We start from the raw sequence: 12,211 nt of genomic DNA, 5'->3' as shown, positions 1-12,211 counted from the left end.
GCCTTTAGATGCTTAAACTATTTTAAAATTTTGTGCGTTAAAGTTTTTGCATCGTGCGTTGCAACTCTTGTGGACTGGCCAGAGCGCTTGGGCTGCTGGGAGGTCCAGCCGGGAGGACGGCGTGTGGCCCTGACAGGGCGGAGCCTGAATTCCTTGACCTCCATCCGTGTGAACTCATGTAACCTTCCTTGAATGATCTAACCTGCAACGTGGAGCTGCTGCTGAAGGGCAGCCGGCCCTTTGCTCGTGCACAGTGGCACTGCGGTTCTTTTTATTAGTTGCAGTCAATTGTTCACAACTTACCAAGGCCGACTTGGATTTCACACGGTCCCTTGCTCAGGAACGTGCGGTTCTGATCCCCGAGCAGCACGTCAGAGACATGCTTGCTAGCGGCCCTGTTATTTCAGGTCTTTTCAAGTGGGGTGGGAGGAGTTTTGTCTGCTTGTGAGAATGAACTCAGAATCAGGAACTGCAGGTCCATAATTAGGACAACATCTTAACTGCTTTAAAGTGACTTCAAGAACGATTTGTTGAGCCACCGGAAATCCTTTCAGAAGCCAGGAGACGTGTCCATTTATATTTATTTTCTCTGAAATCCCAGATTGCCAAAAGAAGCAGCAAAACGTCAACAAGGTGAGCAGTGGAAACTACATCTATCCAGTGAGAACAGCAGATTAATGAAAGGGGGAAACACACGCACGCACACACACACACACAGACCTTTAGCAAGGAGTTACACAGAGATCCCATTGTCCGGGCGCTACTGCCTTCTTGTGGGACTCTCTCTCCACACGCCCTTTCCCACTGACCTGTACATTTCCTTAATGCGAGTAAGTGCTCGGCGTCACGGCATATAGCGTTATCCTTGTAAGTGCTGTCGCTGCGCACGACGGCCTGTCGCGCCCCTGGCCGGAGCGCGGAGGGGGAGGCGGCGCGGGGGAAGAGCTGCCCCGGGGTCTCGGCTCAGAGAGGCTGCAAGCCATTGGGCAGAGGACGGGGAGCTGGAGCTGAGCCTGCGGGAAGGACGGAGGGAGCGGCAGCAGCACGGCTGGCCCAGGTCACAGACCCGTCGCGGACCCCCCCCCCCACCCCTCGCCTCTTCGGAAGTGCCCACCGGCTGATGCCACCTGGCGCCACAGGGTGCAACCAAATGCACGTCCGAGGACTCCGGAGCAGAGCTGCCCACCCCTGGCTTCCCAGTTCCGCTCTGCACACAAGGGGATAAGCTAGCAAGCCACTGTTTTTTTTTTGCGGGGGGGGGGACACACAGGGGGGCTCAAGAAAGGGCTAGTGGGTGCACACAGAGTGTGCCACACCGGCTTCATTTCTCGCCCCTCGAGAGCACAGCTGAACGCGGGCTGGCTCCTGGGGATGCGCAGCAGGCGGCCGAACGGGCAGAATGGAAGCGAGCGTCGCCAGCCGCCGGTGTGAGCAGTGAGGGAAAAGTCACACCGACTCCACTTTCCATTGACACTGAGCAAACTCCCGAACTTGCTCCCCCACAATCCACATCTGTTTAGACAGCAGCATCTGGGCAGCAACGGGCAAAGCAGAGGAGGAAGCAGCCTCTCTGCCCATTTGCATGGGGGGCAAGAAAGGGGTGCCGCGAAAGGGGAGCTACAGGGGGATTTGTTCTAGGATCAAAGTAACCCCCCCCCCTCCGGTCTGGAGGACGCCAGCGGGGCACTGAGCGTTCCCCCAGAAGGCCACACGAGATCTTTCCGTGGCAGTCCAGCCGGTGCAGAGCTTGGCCGCGAGCGAGAGGCGCCCACGCGATCCCACACGGTCCCCCGAGCTCAGTCCTCCGTGTGTTCCAACGCCGGCGGGCCGTGGGCCCCGCCGCCAGCCAAGGAGAAGGGCAGGGTGGAAAACAAGGAGTCCGTCGTGGCGAACGCTCCCCCCGAGAGCTGGGCCAGGCCGGCGGAGTTCCCAAACGGGGCCACCATGTTCAGCCGCTGCAGGTGCTGGTACATGAGTTCGCGGGAGGCCTTGGCCTCCGCCCCGCCGAGGTCCATGAGGCTGACGGGGTGGGAGGGCGGCAGCACCCCACCCTGCATGGCGAGGCTCACGTCGGCCGGGGCGTAGCGGATCGTGCTGGTGGCGAAGAGCCCCGGGGAGCCCGCCGTGCCGGCGTGCGGGTTGCCGAGCTGGTGCACCAGCGGCACCACCACATTGCCGGCGTGGAACCGCTGCAGCACCTCCATCTCCGCGGGGTAGACCAGCGGGGTGAACGGGGTGGAGGCGGCCCGCTCTTCGCAGGGGGAGCCCGAGAGCGGGGGCGAGAGCGTCTCCGCCGAGGACGGGGCCGCGGGGCCGGCGCGCGGGGAGGTGCGGAAGGGGCCCTTGGCCGCGCCCCCGTCCATCTCGGGAGGGGTGAGCACCGAGTCCGGGATGGTGACGTACAGGTGCGGCGGGGCGGGCCTCGGGGCGGCCTTTTCCAAGCTGAGCGCTTTGCTCCCGGGGTATGGGCCGCCCTTGTGAGCAGCCGCAGGGCAGGTCCAGGGCACCCCCCGGGGCCCGGGGGCCTGCTCAGATTTGATGCTGAGCCCCGTGCTGGCCTTCAGGGCCGTGCTCTTCTGGGTCTGGATGACCGAGGTGAACTCCGAGGTGCAGGGGCGGCCCAGCCCAGCGCCCCTCTGCCCGCCAGACTTGCAACCGTTCAGCTTCTGGGCCAGGGGCGCCCTGTGCTGAGGAAGGAGGCCCAGCTCCGCTTCGCTGCCGCTGTCCGACTCCTCGGACGTGGGCAGCGAAGCCCCCTTCGCCTCGCCCGGCGGGCTCTCGGGCTGGAACTCCAGCTTGATGCGCTTGCTCGGAGGCGCGTCCATGTCGCTTCCGCCGGCTCCCTCGGAGGCCTCCTCGTCCCGGTAGCTCATCTCGGGGCCGCTGGAATCGGTGTCCGCCCCATGGCAGCGGGGTCTGGCCTCCACCACGCTCCTCGCATAGCCCTCGGCGAGCGCGCCGGGCTTGCCGGGGGAGTAGAGCACCGGGCTGCTGTCCTTGGCAAAGCCGCTCTCTGAAACGGAGAAGACGGTTGGGGGAACGCACTGGGATGAGGGAGCCGGGGGGAAACAGCCGCTTACATCGGGAAGAACTACTTTTGAGGGAAAGTTCACTTCGGAAGGCTCCATGTCCTCCCCCCAGGCCAGGGGGAAGGCAACCAGGCACAGCCCTGCAGCAGGCAGGTCTGGAAAAGGTGCATCTGCTGGCAGGTGGCAAGGCATCGCTGGGCTGTATTGAAATGGCTGAGAGGGAAAAGCGAGTGGGCTTCCTTGACGCAGGAAAGCCGACAGAGAGCAGGCTGGGTCAGAGCAAAGGCCTATCGAGTTCAACATTCTGCTTGCGGGCCGGGCCACTGATGGGACAGAAATGCAACAGCCTTGCCCCCACCCCCCACCCCGAAGAGGGAAACGGAAGCAAGCTCCATGCTCCACCAGAGTTTTCATCACTCACGTCTCCGGAAAGTGATCGAATGAATAACAATGAAAAAGCCATCCCTGCTCCAAACAGAGAAAAAGCTCGCCGCTCGCTTTCAAAGGAGAGAAAATACAGGAGCAGCCTCAATCGTGCCGTTCTCAAAGAGCCAGCCCCAACTGTTAGAATCTGACTCGGCTGGCCAGCTGTTGAATGCATGCAGGGCCCAGTTCTCCTTGAACGCAACCGCGACCGAATGAGGATCGGAGAGCCGAAGACGGCAGCTGCGCGAGGCAGGAAAAGCTGGCAGTCTTCCACCCTGTGGGATCCTGCAATGGACTTTACGGGGCAGAGCTGCAGCGTGAGTGCAAGGCAGGCGTGCCAGTGGCATCACGGGGCAGCCCTGCTCCTGCCTCTCTGCCACACGGGGGCACACGGTAAGGGGGCACAGCAGACACCCGCCCCACCCCTCCATTTTGGGAAGCTCCCTCCTGCCTGCCAGCCATGTGCCCGGGGGGGGGGGGCGGTCCCTGGCCAGCCAGCTCCTCCTTGCCCATCTGAGGTTTCCTGCACACACCTTTGAAATCCGGTCCCTCATCGGAGCCATCCGTCAAGCTCGTGGGTTTCCCAGGCAGCTGGAAGACGTCCAGAGCGGTGTTCTTGTATTCCGGCTTGCTGGAAAGGATGAAGATGGCAGTAGAGGCGGGGGAAGAGAGGAAAGGAAAGGATTACAAGAGCAACTGCACAGGCAGAGGCCGTTCCAAAGAAAGATCTACCCTTTCAGGCATCTTGGAGAAGGAGCTTCCGCGAAATGCCCGGTTGTGAGATCTGGAGGCGTCCCCAAGGGCTCGCGCGTTTCATGCAGGGCCAGCAGAACGACGGGGGCAAGCGCAGTCAAATGTCTGGAGGGCGCTAACTTGGGAGAGGCGACGCACAGGATCACGCAGCAGGAGACACAGGCCAGCCAGCCAGCCAGGAAACAGCACGGGGGTTCTGCTGGGCACGATCCGAGGGAGGCGTGGCCGGAGAGCACCCACGACTGCCAAGCATCGCGCTGGGCGGCTTCGGCAGCCACAGACCGCCTCGGAGGAAGCCGCAGGGCAGAAGGGCCCGACCGGCGGCGGCGCAAGCTGCTGAGAGGCCCAGGGTTAGCATCCCCGGTGCGCTGCTCTCCGCCGCTGCCCCCTCCCAAGCCGGGGGGGGGGAGCAGCACCCGGGCGGGCGGCTGCGCGAGCCGGCACAGCCAGCCACCTGCGGGCTGGAATCAGCAGAATCGCCGCCACGACGGCAGAGGGCCATCGGCACGGCATTGTCCAAGAACAAACAAGGGTAGATTGAAATCACAAGACTAAAAACAAAAACGCAGCCGGGTTGGGGGTTTGATTGGCGAGCTGGCAAAGCTGGCACCGGTCCAGGCTGCTCCCCCATCTTCTCCCCGCCCGTCCCCAACGCCAGGCACTGCGAGGGGGGCACGTGCCCCTGCCCGGGCCCTCCTGCTCCCAGGCCCGGGGCTTCACTTGAGCCCCGCGCCGGTTTGGAAAGCGATCGACGCGGAGGGAGGGAGGGAGGGAGGGAGGGAGGGAGACGCGTCCTTCTGCGGCTGAAGGAGCCCCGTGGGATCGGACTGGACTTCGGGGAGGCCGACGCACAGCCGTCGTCGCTTCGTGAAAAAGCGTCAGCTGATTTATCGAGTGAAATTAGCAATCACAGTTGCGTTTGGCAAGGTGGAAGTCCTGAAGCAAAAGGCAAGTTATCGCTTTGGATCAGAGGTGCAGAACCATCTTCGGTCGACGGCCATGGAGGAAAAGCCCTCGCGGCTGCGCGGCCGAGGACCACGGGGAAGGGATGGGCCCCCAAGGCCGGCCTGTTTGAGTTTGACACCCTTCCTGCCAGTGCTTAGGGTTTGGAGAGGCACTGCAGCCTTAACAGAAACAGGGAAGCGCTGCACCAAAGCCGGGAAGAGCCTTCAGGACTATGGTGAATCCCGGGGCTTTTCCGGTGATGGCTGGAGGCAGGCGGCTTCTCCAGCGACGGAGGGTCTCTCTTTCAAGCAAGAGAGGATGTGGCGGGGGCAGGGGGGCCTCTTCCAAGACATGGTCTGCCCTCTTCCAGCTTCATAAGACTGTAAAAGGATTTTTTAAAAAGTCCGTTGCCAAGTTGGTCCGGGGCAACTTTCCCTCTAAGCAAACAAGTCAGACATTGCAGCTGTGCTTCCAGACCCCAAAGGAGGCCCGGGGTGGACGTGAGCCCCAGCGCCTCTCAGCAACCCGGAAGGGTATCGCCTGGTGGGGCAGCACAGTCCGAAAGGCGAGGGCTCTGGGGACGGGGGGCCCTCGCCACCCATTTCTGATCGCTGCCCTTCTCCCTGGAGGGCACGGCGGCTTGCCAAGGTTTGTCACCACAGCCTTGCGGCGGCAAAGCATTTGCAGGCTCCAAACGGTGCGGAGGCCTATTCCTCACTGCGTGTGCCTCCGACAGCGAGAAAGGGACTGTCCCTGGAGGCCCGGAACACCCTTCCCAGCCCCTCCAAGACCCCCAGTTCCCCTCTGGGCTCCCACTTCTGCTTCCCCGACCCCGGACAGAGGCAGGGCTGTGCGTCGCCACGCAAGCACCGTGCCGAAGCGGAGGCCCTCCGGACGCAGCCATCGGGCGACGACTGCCCCCCCCCACTCCCTGCACCCGGGGCGCTGCAGCGCTGTGCTGCTCTGCCACAGCGCTTCATGGGCGGCCCGGGGGGCTGAACCCCGTGCCCCCCGCCCCGTCCACTCCAGCAGGCCGAGGAGCCCCCACCCTTCTGCAAAGCGGAGAATGGAGCAGGCCAGCAAGCTTCCATTGCAGGGAGGCTGCAAGAAAGTTAATTAGCCTCTAATTACAGCACTAATTAACTAAAATACTAATCACCCTGACAAATCATACATTAGCATCGGCAATTGCTTACAGGATTAGCATAATAATGCTTCCCTTTGCTTTATCGGGAGGGAGAGGGGAGGGCCGTCATTAATAACCATCTGCAGTAGCCCATTCATGTATTTCTTTTATCGGCTTGGAAGAGTCGGAACAGAGGAGATGCGGCCACTTTCAGCAGAGCTAAATGGCCCAGGTGGGTGGGGAGGAGATGTGCGGGGAGGGTGTTGGCCCCAGGACCAAGAGCTGAGCTCCGGGCTCAGGGAGGGCCTCTGGTGCAGCCACGCTGGGGCTGTACCACCTCAGGCTGCAGGGAGGGGCAAACCACAAGGGTAGCTTGTCTCCTATTTTTGAAAAAAGGGAAGGGGAAAGAAAAGTCACTCTGAACACAGGAAGACGCCACATGGAGGAGAAGACGGGCATGCTGCCCGTACGAAAAACAGCCGGCACGGACGTTTCTGTGCTCGGGGGGGGGGCTGCCCCCTCCCCACTTGGGAGAGCAGATCTGCCCCATCACAGGGACGAACGCCCCGTTTGCAGCAGGCAGAACTGAGTGCTGGAAACTCCAGTGCTGCTTTGCACACTTTACGCTGCCTGGAGGGACTTATCAATCTGACAAGCCCACCCACCCGTTTTGTCCCCATCATGATATTCCTGCATCCCCTCACCCACACCCACCATCCTCCGGAATATCACATCGTCATCGTCACAAAAAGCACCCTTCCCTGACCTGAGCTGCTGATGGAGTGCAACTCCCATTATCCCCAGCCAGACGGGGGCTGCAGCGGTTACTTGTTCACGCCAGCCTGCCACAGAATTCCCAACCCCGCACACGCCCACGTGGGGCAGAGAGAAACGACTGCATGGCTCCACCTGCAGGAAAAATCCCAGCTCCGTTTCCTGCGGCAACACGAAGGCATCGCTCCCCGTGAGAGAGGCACGAGGCCCTGGCCACAGGGACGGAAAGCTGGCCGGCTTTTCCAGCTCGGCCCCGTGGGTTCTGCTCCATCACGTCTGCCATGGCGCCCGTGTGACCTGATGCGACTTGATGGAATGCCGTTCCTAAAACGGCTTGGGTCCTGGTTACCTGAAGGAGCGCTTACATCCATATATGCCCAGCCGCCCCCTAAGATCGGTGGGAGAGGCCCTTCTCCGGGAGCCCTCCATGAAAGAAATTGGGAGGGTGGCTACTCGGAGGAGGGCTTTCTCAGCAGTGGCGCCTAAGTTATGGAATGCGCTCCCCAGAGAGGTCCGCCTGGCGCCATCATTATTTGTTTTTCGGCGCCAGGCGAAGACCTTTTTATTTAAGCAGCATTTTAAATGTTAATACTATTGAATGTTATCTGGCCAGGGCAGCTTATTTTATATTGTGTATATATATATTATTATTATTCTAATGTATATATTTTAATTTTTATTTATGTGGATCTAATTTATTGTTGTAAGCCACCCTGAGGCTTCGGCGAATGGGGCGGCATAAAAATGTTTTAATAAATAAATAAAAAAAAATAAAACGGGTCCGTGGTTTGCACTGCCAGGGAGCGTGCGAGCAATTGGGCCTCAGGTGTGCAGAGGCCTGAATTCTGCATGATTCCGAAACCGATGGTCAGAAAAACGGTCAGCTGGCCGAGGAGGGGCACTGAGCAGGGGGTGCTTCTGCACCTCTCCTTTTCACGTGCTACAACAGGAACAACTTGGATTGAACCAGTTGGCCCTAATTTGCACAAGGTGTGCCAGAGATATGAGTTCTTGGCTCCACATTTGTGTGAATATTTGGAGCTATTTCACTGCAGGAGAAGAAAAACCAGGAACCTGACTTAAGCTTGCTTTTGGCTATTGTGTTGGAAAGAACGAAAAATCCGTTGAGTTTTCCCAGGATTGTGCATTTCAACTCCCTGTTAAAAACAATTACAAACTATCTCCGCACCTGGCACTGCACTCCGTGAGCCTCACAAAGCTTGCAGAACATCTGCTTTTGCCACAGGCAAGGAGCTCTGCAGGGTAACAACCCCCCCCCCCAACTTGTCTCTCTCTGATTTCTGGAAATCTCATTTGCGGGTGCGGCTGATTCCCAAAACCAGAGGGAGCATTACTGACACCTGTCGAAGTGCCTCCCAGCACCTGTAAGGTGTGGGAGTGGAAAGAGCTTTCTGGAAAGAGCCCTCTGGAAGGGAAGCTCGGAGTCCTAAGAAGTGGGATCCCAGCCCAATACCCCCCCCCCATTTTGTGCTGCTGTGAAATGAGGACACCCTACGTGCAGAGTCGGCTGGGGGAGCCCCCTGGACGAGCCTCGTCCTCCTCACACACCCCGTTCCTGCTGCCCAGAGGGAGGCGCAGGACCAGCTCCGGCGTCTGCTCCCCGAAGCCGGCCTGGCAGCCCGAGAGAGCCCCAGGCGGGCTCACGGACGGCGCATGGTCCGGCAGGCCCAGCTGTCTCTGCCCCGTCGTGGCTGCCCCCGCTTCCCCGCTGCGAGCGGGGCGCGCGAAGGCAGGGGAACCTCACCTGAGGATGTAGTTCACCCAGACCATGTTCTTCTCGCTGGGGTTCTTGACGTTCACGGAGATGGTGGCACAGGACTGGACCCACACGAAGCCCCCGCCCTTCTGCAGCCAGCGGTAGTACTGGGTCACCACCTGCCCCTTGTTCAGCACTGCGGGAGAGGAGGCGGGTGAGGAGGCGCTCACCACACGGACGGGAGGCTTTCCCTGCCAGTGGATGCCGCCCAGCAGAAAATGGGGAAGCCTGGCCTGGCCTGTATCATCGCCAACGGCCAGGGGAGGACGCGAGTCTGAGTGTTTCCCCGCAAGAAGAGAGACGCCTTCAGGAAGGAAAGGGGGAAACACCAAACACAACAAGGATATACTACAAAAGGAAGTAGCCTTCAGCTCTGCAGGGAGCTTTGTCCTGGTTCCAGGGGAGGCAATTCACACAAGCCCTCAGCCCTCTCTGGGGGTTTAGAGTGGGACAGTCCAGGAAGAGCTTTGCCACTTGACTTGGCTGATAGTCCAGAACGGGTCTTCTGGCAGTTTGCTCTGGGCAGCGGGAGCAGTCTAGGGTCCCGGGGGGCGGGGTGGGGGGGCAGGAGTGGACGGGCTCAGGCAAGGCAACGGCTCTGGGGAGAGCCACCGTAGGCACTGGCTGGAAACGGGCCTCTGCCGGGGGCAGATCTGGAGGGGAGGGGGGGGTCATGCCAAACCAGCGGGGAGGCCCTTGTTCCAGGCACGGGGGCACTAAGGGGGTCAGAGGCAGGCACAGAAGCGGGCTGGGGGAGACACAGCTGTGCCGCTGCAAGAGGCGAGGCAGGTCTTCCCCAGGTTCTTGCTCTCCAAGGCTCCAAACGCCACCATCGCCCTGCTTTGGACCCCATGTTTATTGAATCCCACGCGCTCGTCCTTCCTTCGGTTCTTCTCCTCGTCCTCTGATGCTGCTTTTGGTCTTGGCAGCGGAGGCGTGTTTATTTTTCTGGCTCACCTTTGCTTTCTGCAAGCCCCTTGGGGTGACTCTTCTTGGTGGAGAAAACGGGGCAGGGTTTCTGCATCGGCAAATGACCTGATGCACAGATACCGGCCTCCACAGCGTCCTTCCGGTCCCTGACACAAGCCCACCCACAGCTCCTGTCCGCAGTATCTCCAGGGGCACCTCTGCGGACAGGAGAGGCAAGCCCGTCTGCTGCACGCAGACAAGGGGGGCCGCGTGGGGGCTTCACTGAGGCCACCGGATGCAACCTCCTTTTCTCCAGCCAGCCAGGTCTGTGGTGCGATCCAGCAACTGCGCTTTGGGCACTGCAGAAGCACCTTAGCATCACCAAGAGGCCAGCGACTGGCTTCCATACAGCCTGAAGGGCCTGATCCTGCCTCATCTCGGGAGATAAGTGGGTCAGGCCTGGAACTTAAATGCTGTGAGCCGCCCAGACAGCTTCGGCTACAGGCAATACGGAAATGCTATTAATAACAGTAGTAGCGGTAACAACATACAGTCCAGGTGGCTTTGCCGGATCCCCTCCACGTCCTCGCCGTGGATGAACCGGTAACAGCTCTTGCCAACGAGCTCTGAGGGACACAAGTCCATATAATCACTGATCCTGAAACAGAGGAGGGGGCAGGTAGGTTGCAGAGAAGGCAGGTAAGCGAGAGGTAAGACAGCTCAGGACCTCCCTTCCCCAGCCTGGGAATCAAAGGCGAATTAGGCCAGTCCCTAAAAGGGACTTCTGTTAGTGGTGTTTTGAATCCTATCACTGACTTTGCAGTTCTTGGCTTTAAACCTATGTTAAAAAGGGCGAACGTGGTTCCATTTCACTGCCGCAATGTTTTTTACTTTCATTTGTTTCCGATTGTTATACCCCTCATTGTTATGGATTTTGATGATGTTGCAAGCTGCCTCAAAAATCTGGATTGAGGCAAGCAATGTAATTTCTAAAAAATATATCTATAATAAATGCACACTGGTAAATAAAGAGCGACTGGTGGGGTCTGGGGAGTAGACCAGGGGTCTGGGAGATCCAAGTTCTCCTCCCTGTTTGGTCATGAAGCTCTCTGGGTGACTCTGGGCTAGTCACAAACTCACTCAAGCCTACCTTAAAGGGCTGTTGTTGTGAGGATAAAAATGGAGTGGAGGAGAACCATGCAAGCTGGCTTGGGGTTCTTGCAAGAGCAACAAAGGCAGATAGAAATGCAATCAAATGCATGCACAGCACATTTCTGAGAAAGGTTATCTATATATTTCAAACAGACTGCTGTTTCAGATGGACTTCAAAACAACCCGTATCTGAGTAACACAAAACAACAGAAACCAATAAAACGGCTCAGCCACACAACTCCACGAAAAGGCCCCCTTTGGCAGTTAATTTCCAAAGCTCCAAGCCCAAACGAATGTTTTGCCCATGTCCAAAGGGACAGCCGGGAGGTACCCTCTTAGTGGAAAGTTCTGCGGCACTGGGGCCAGCACCAGGCAGACCCCGCTCCCGGAGGAGCGGAACCACACGGGCCTCTTCAGAGGAAGGATCCCAGAGCAGGGCTCCTCAGGAGGCCTCAAGGGCGGTGTGGGATTCCGACATGGCGGCTCCGGCGGCCCAGCGAGTCCTGGCCCAGACAGGCAGACGGCCTCCCCCGCGACCCACCTGCTCTCACAGTACATGATCTGCAGGTCCATGTTGACGCGGAAGACGAACATGTGGCACTCGATGCGCACCTCGCTGAGGGTGGAGGGGGGCAGGGTGTGGGCCAGCGCCACCAGCCCCATCGCGCGGCCCAGCACCGAGTGGGCGTGGGAGAAGGACGGCAGGCGCGGGCGCAAGCGGCCCGTCACGTGGATCACCTGCAGTGCGGGGAAAGAAGGCAAGAGGTGAAGTCCAGGGCTGCGGGGGAGCCTCTCACCGCTCCTCGACTTCTGGGGCACTTGGGACCCGGGATCACTCCAGTGAGGGTGGGGGCGCCCCAGCAGGAGAAGGGGGAGAGCGTGTGGGGCTTGAGTGGCGGTTTCAGCACAGCTCATCCTTTCTGCCCACTCTAAACACATTCCAACCATCAGAATCGTGCCAGGACACCTCGTTTTCCTAACCCTAACCCTACCCTGGCGCACACCCCTAACCCTAATATAGGGGTAAAGTTCCACTGAAAAGAGGGCGATTTTGAAAAAGCCCTCCTTGAGTAGCTTTTTCTGTGCAGCTCATCATCTCTGCCCATTCTAAACACATTCCAACCATCAGAATCGTGCCAGGACGCCTCGTTTTCCTAACCCTAACCCTGCCCTGGTGCACACCCCTAACCCTAATATGGGGGTAAAGTTCCATTGAAAAGTGGGAGATTTTGAAAAAGCCTTCCCGGAGTAGCTTTTTCTGCACAGCTCATCCTTTCTGCCCAGTCTAAACACATTCCAACCATCAGAATCGTGCCAGGA

At 59.3% G+C, this 12,211-nt stretch overlaps 1 protein-coding gene across 1 annotated transcript in view; it reads right to left on the bottom strand.

Moving 5' to 3' along the window:
• Positions 1-1,796: 1,796 nt before the first annotated feature.
• Positions 1,797-12,211, bottom strand: part of NPAS1 (neuronal PAS domain protein 1) — a 41,076-nt gene continuing 30,661 nt past the window's right edge. The window contains exons 7-11 of the mRNA XM_044435462.1: positions 11,433-11,629; positions 10,291-10,397; positions 8,819-8,966; positions 3,987-4,086; positions 1,797-3,011 (exon numbers count right to left, since the gene is read on the bottom strand). Coding sequence (XP_044291397.1) covers positions 1,797-3,011; positions 3,987-4,086; positions 8,819-8,966; positions 10,291-10,397; positions 11,433-11,629 — 1,767 coding nt within the window. The remainder of the gene's footprint in view (positions 3,012-3,986; positions 4,087-8,818; positions 8,967-10,290; positions 10,398-11,432; positions 11,630-12,211) is intronic.

Source organism: Varanus komodoensis, unplaced genomic scaffold (genome assembly GCF_004798865.1).
Source record: "Varanus komodoensis strain SLA01 unplaced genomic scaffold, ASM479886v1 scaffold29_3, whole genome shotgun sequence".
NCBI classification, from domain to species: domain Eukaryota; kingdom Metazoa; phylum Chordata; class Lepidosauria; order Squamata; family Varanidae; genus Varanus; species Varanus komodoensis.
The sequence above is the reverse complement of the archived record's forward strand: the minus strand, read 5'-3'. Positions and strand labels throughout refer to the sequence as shown.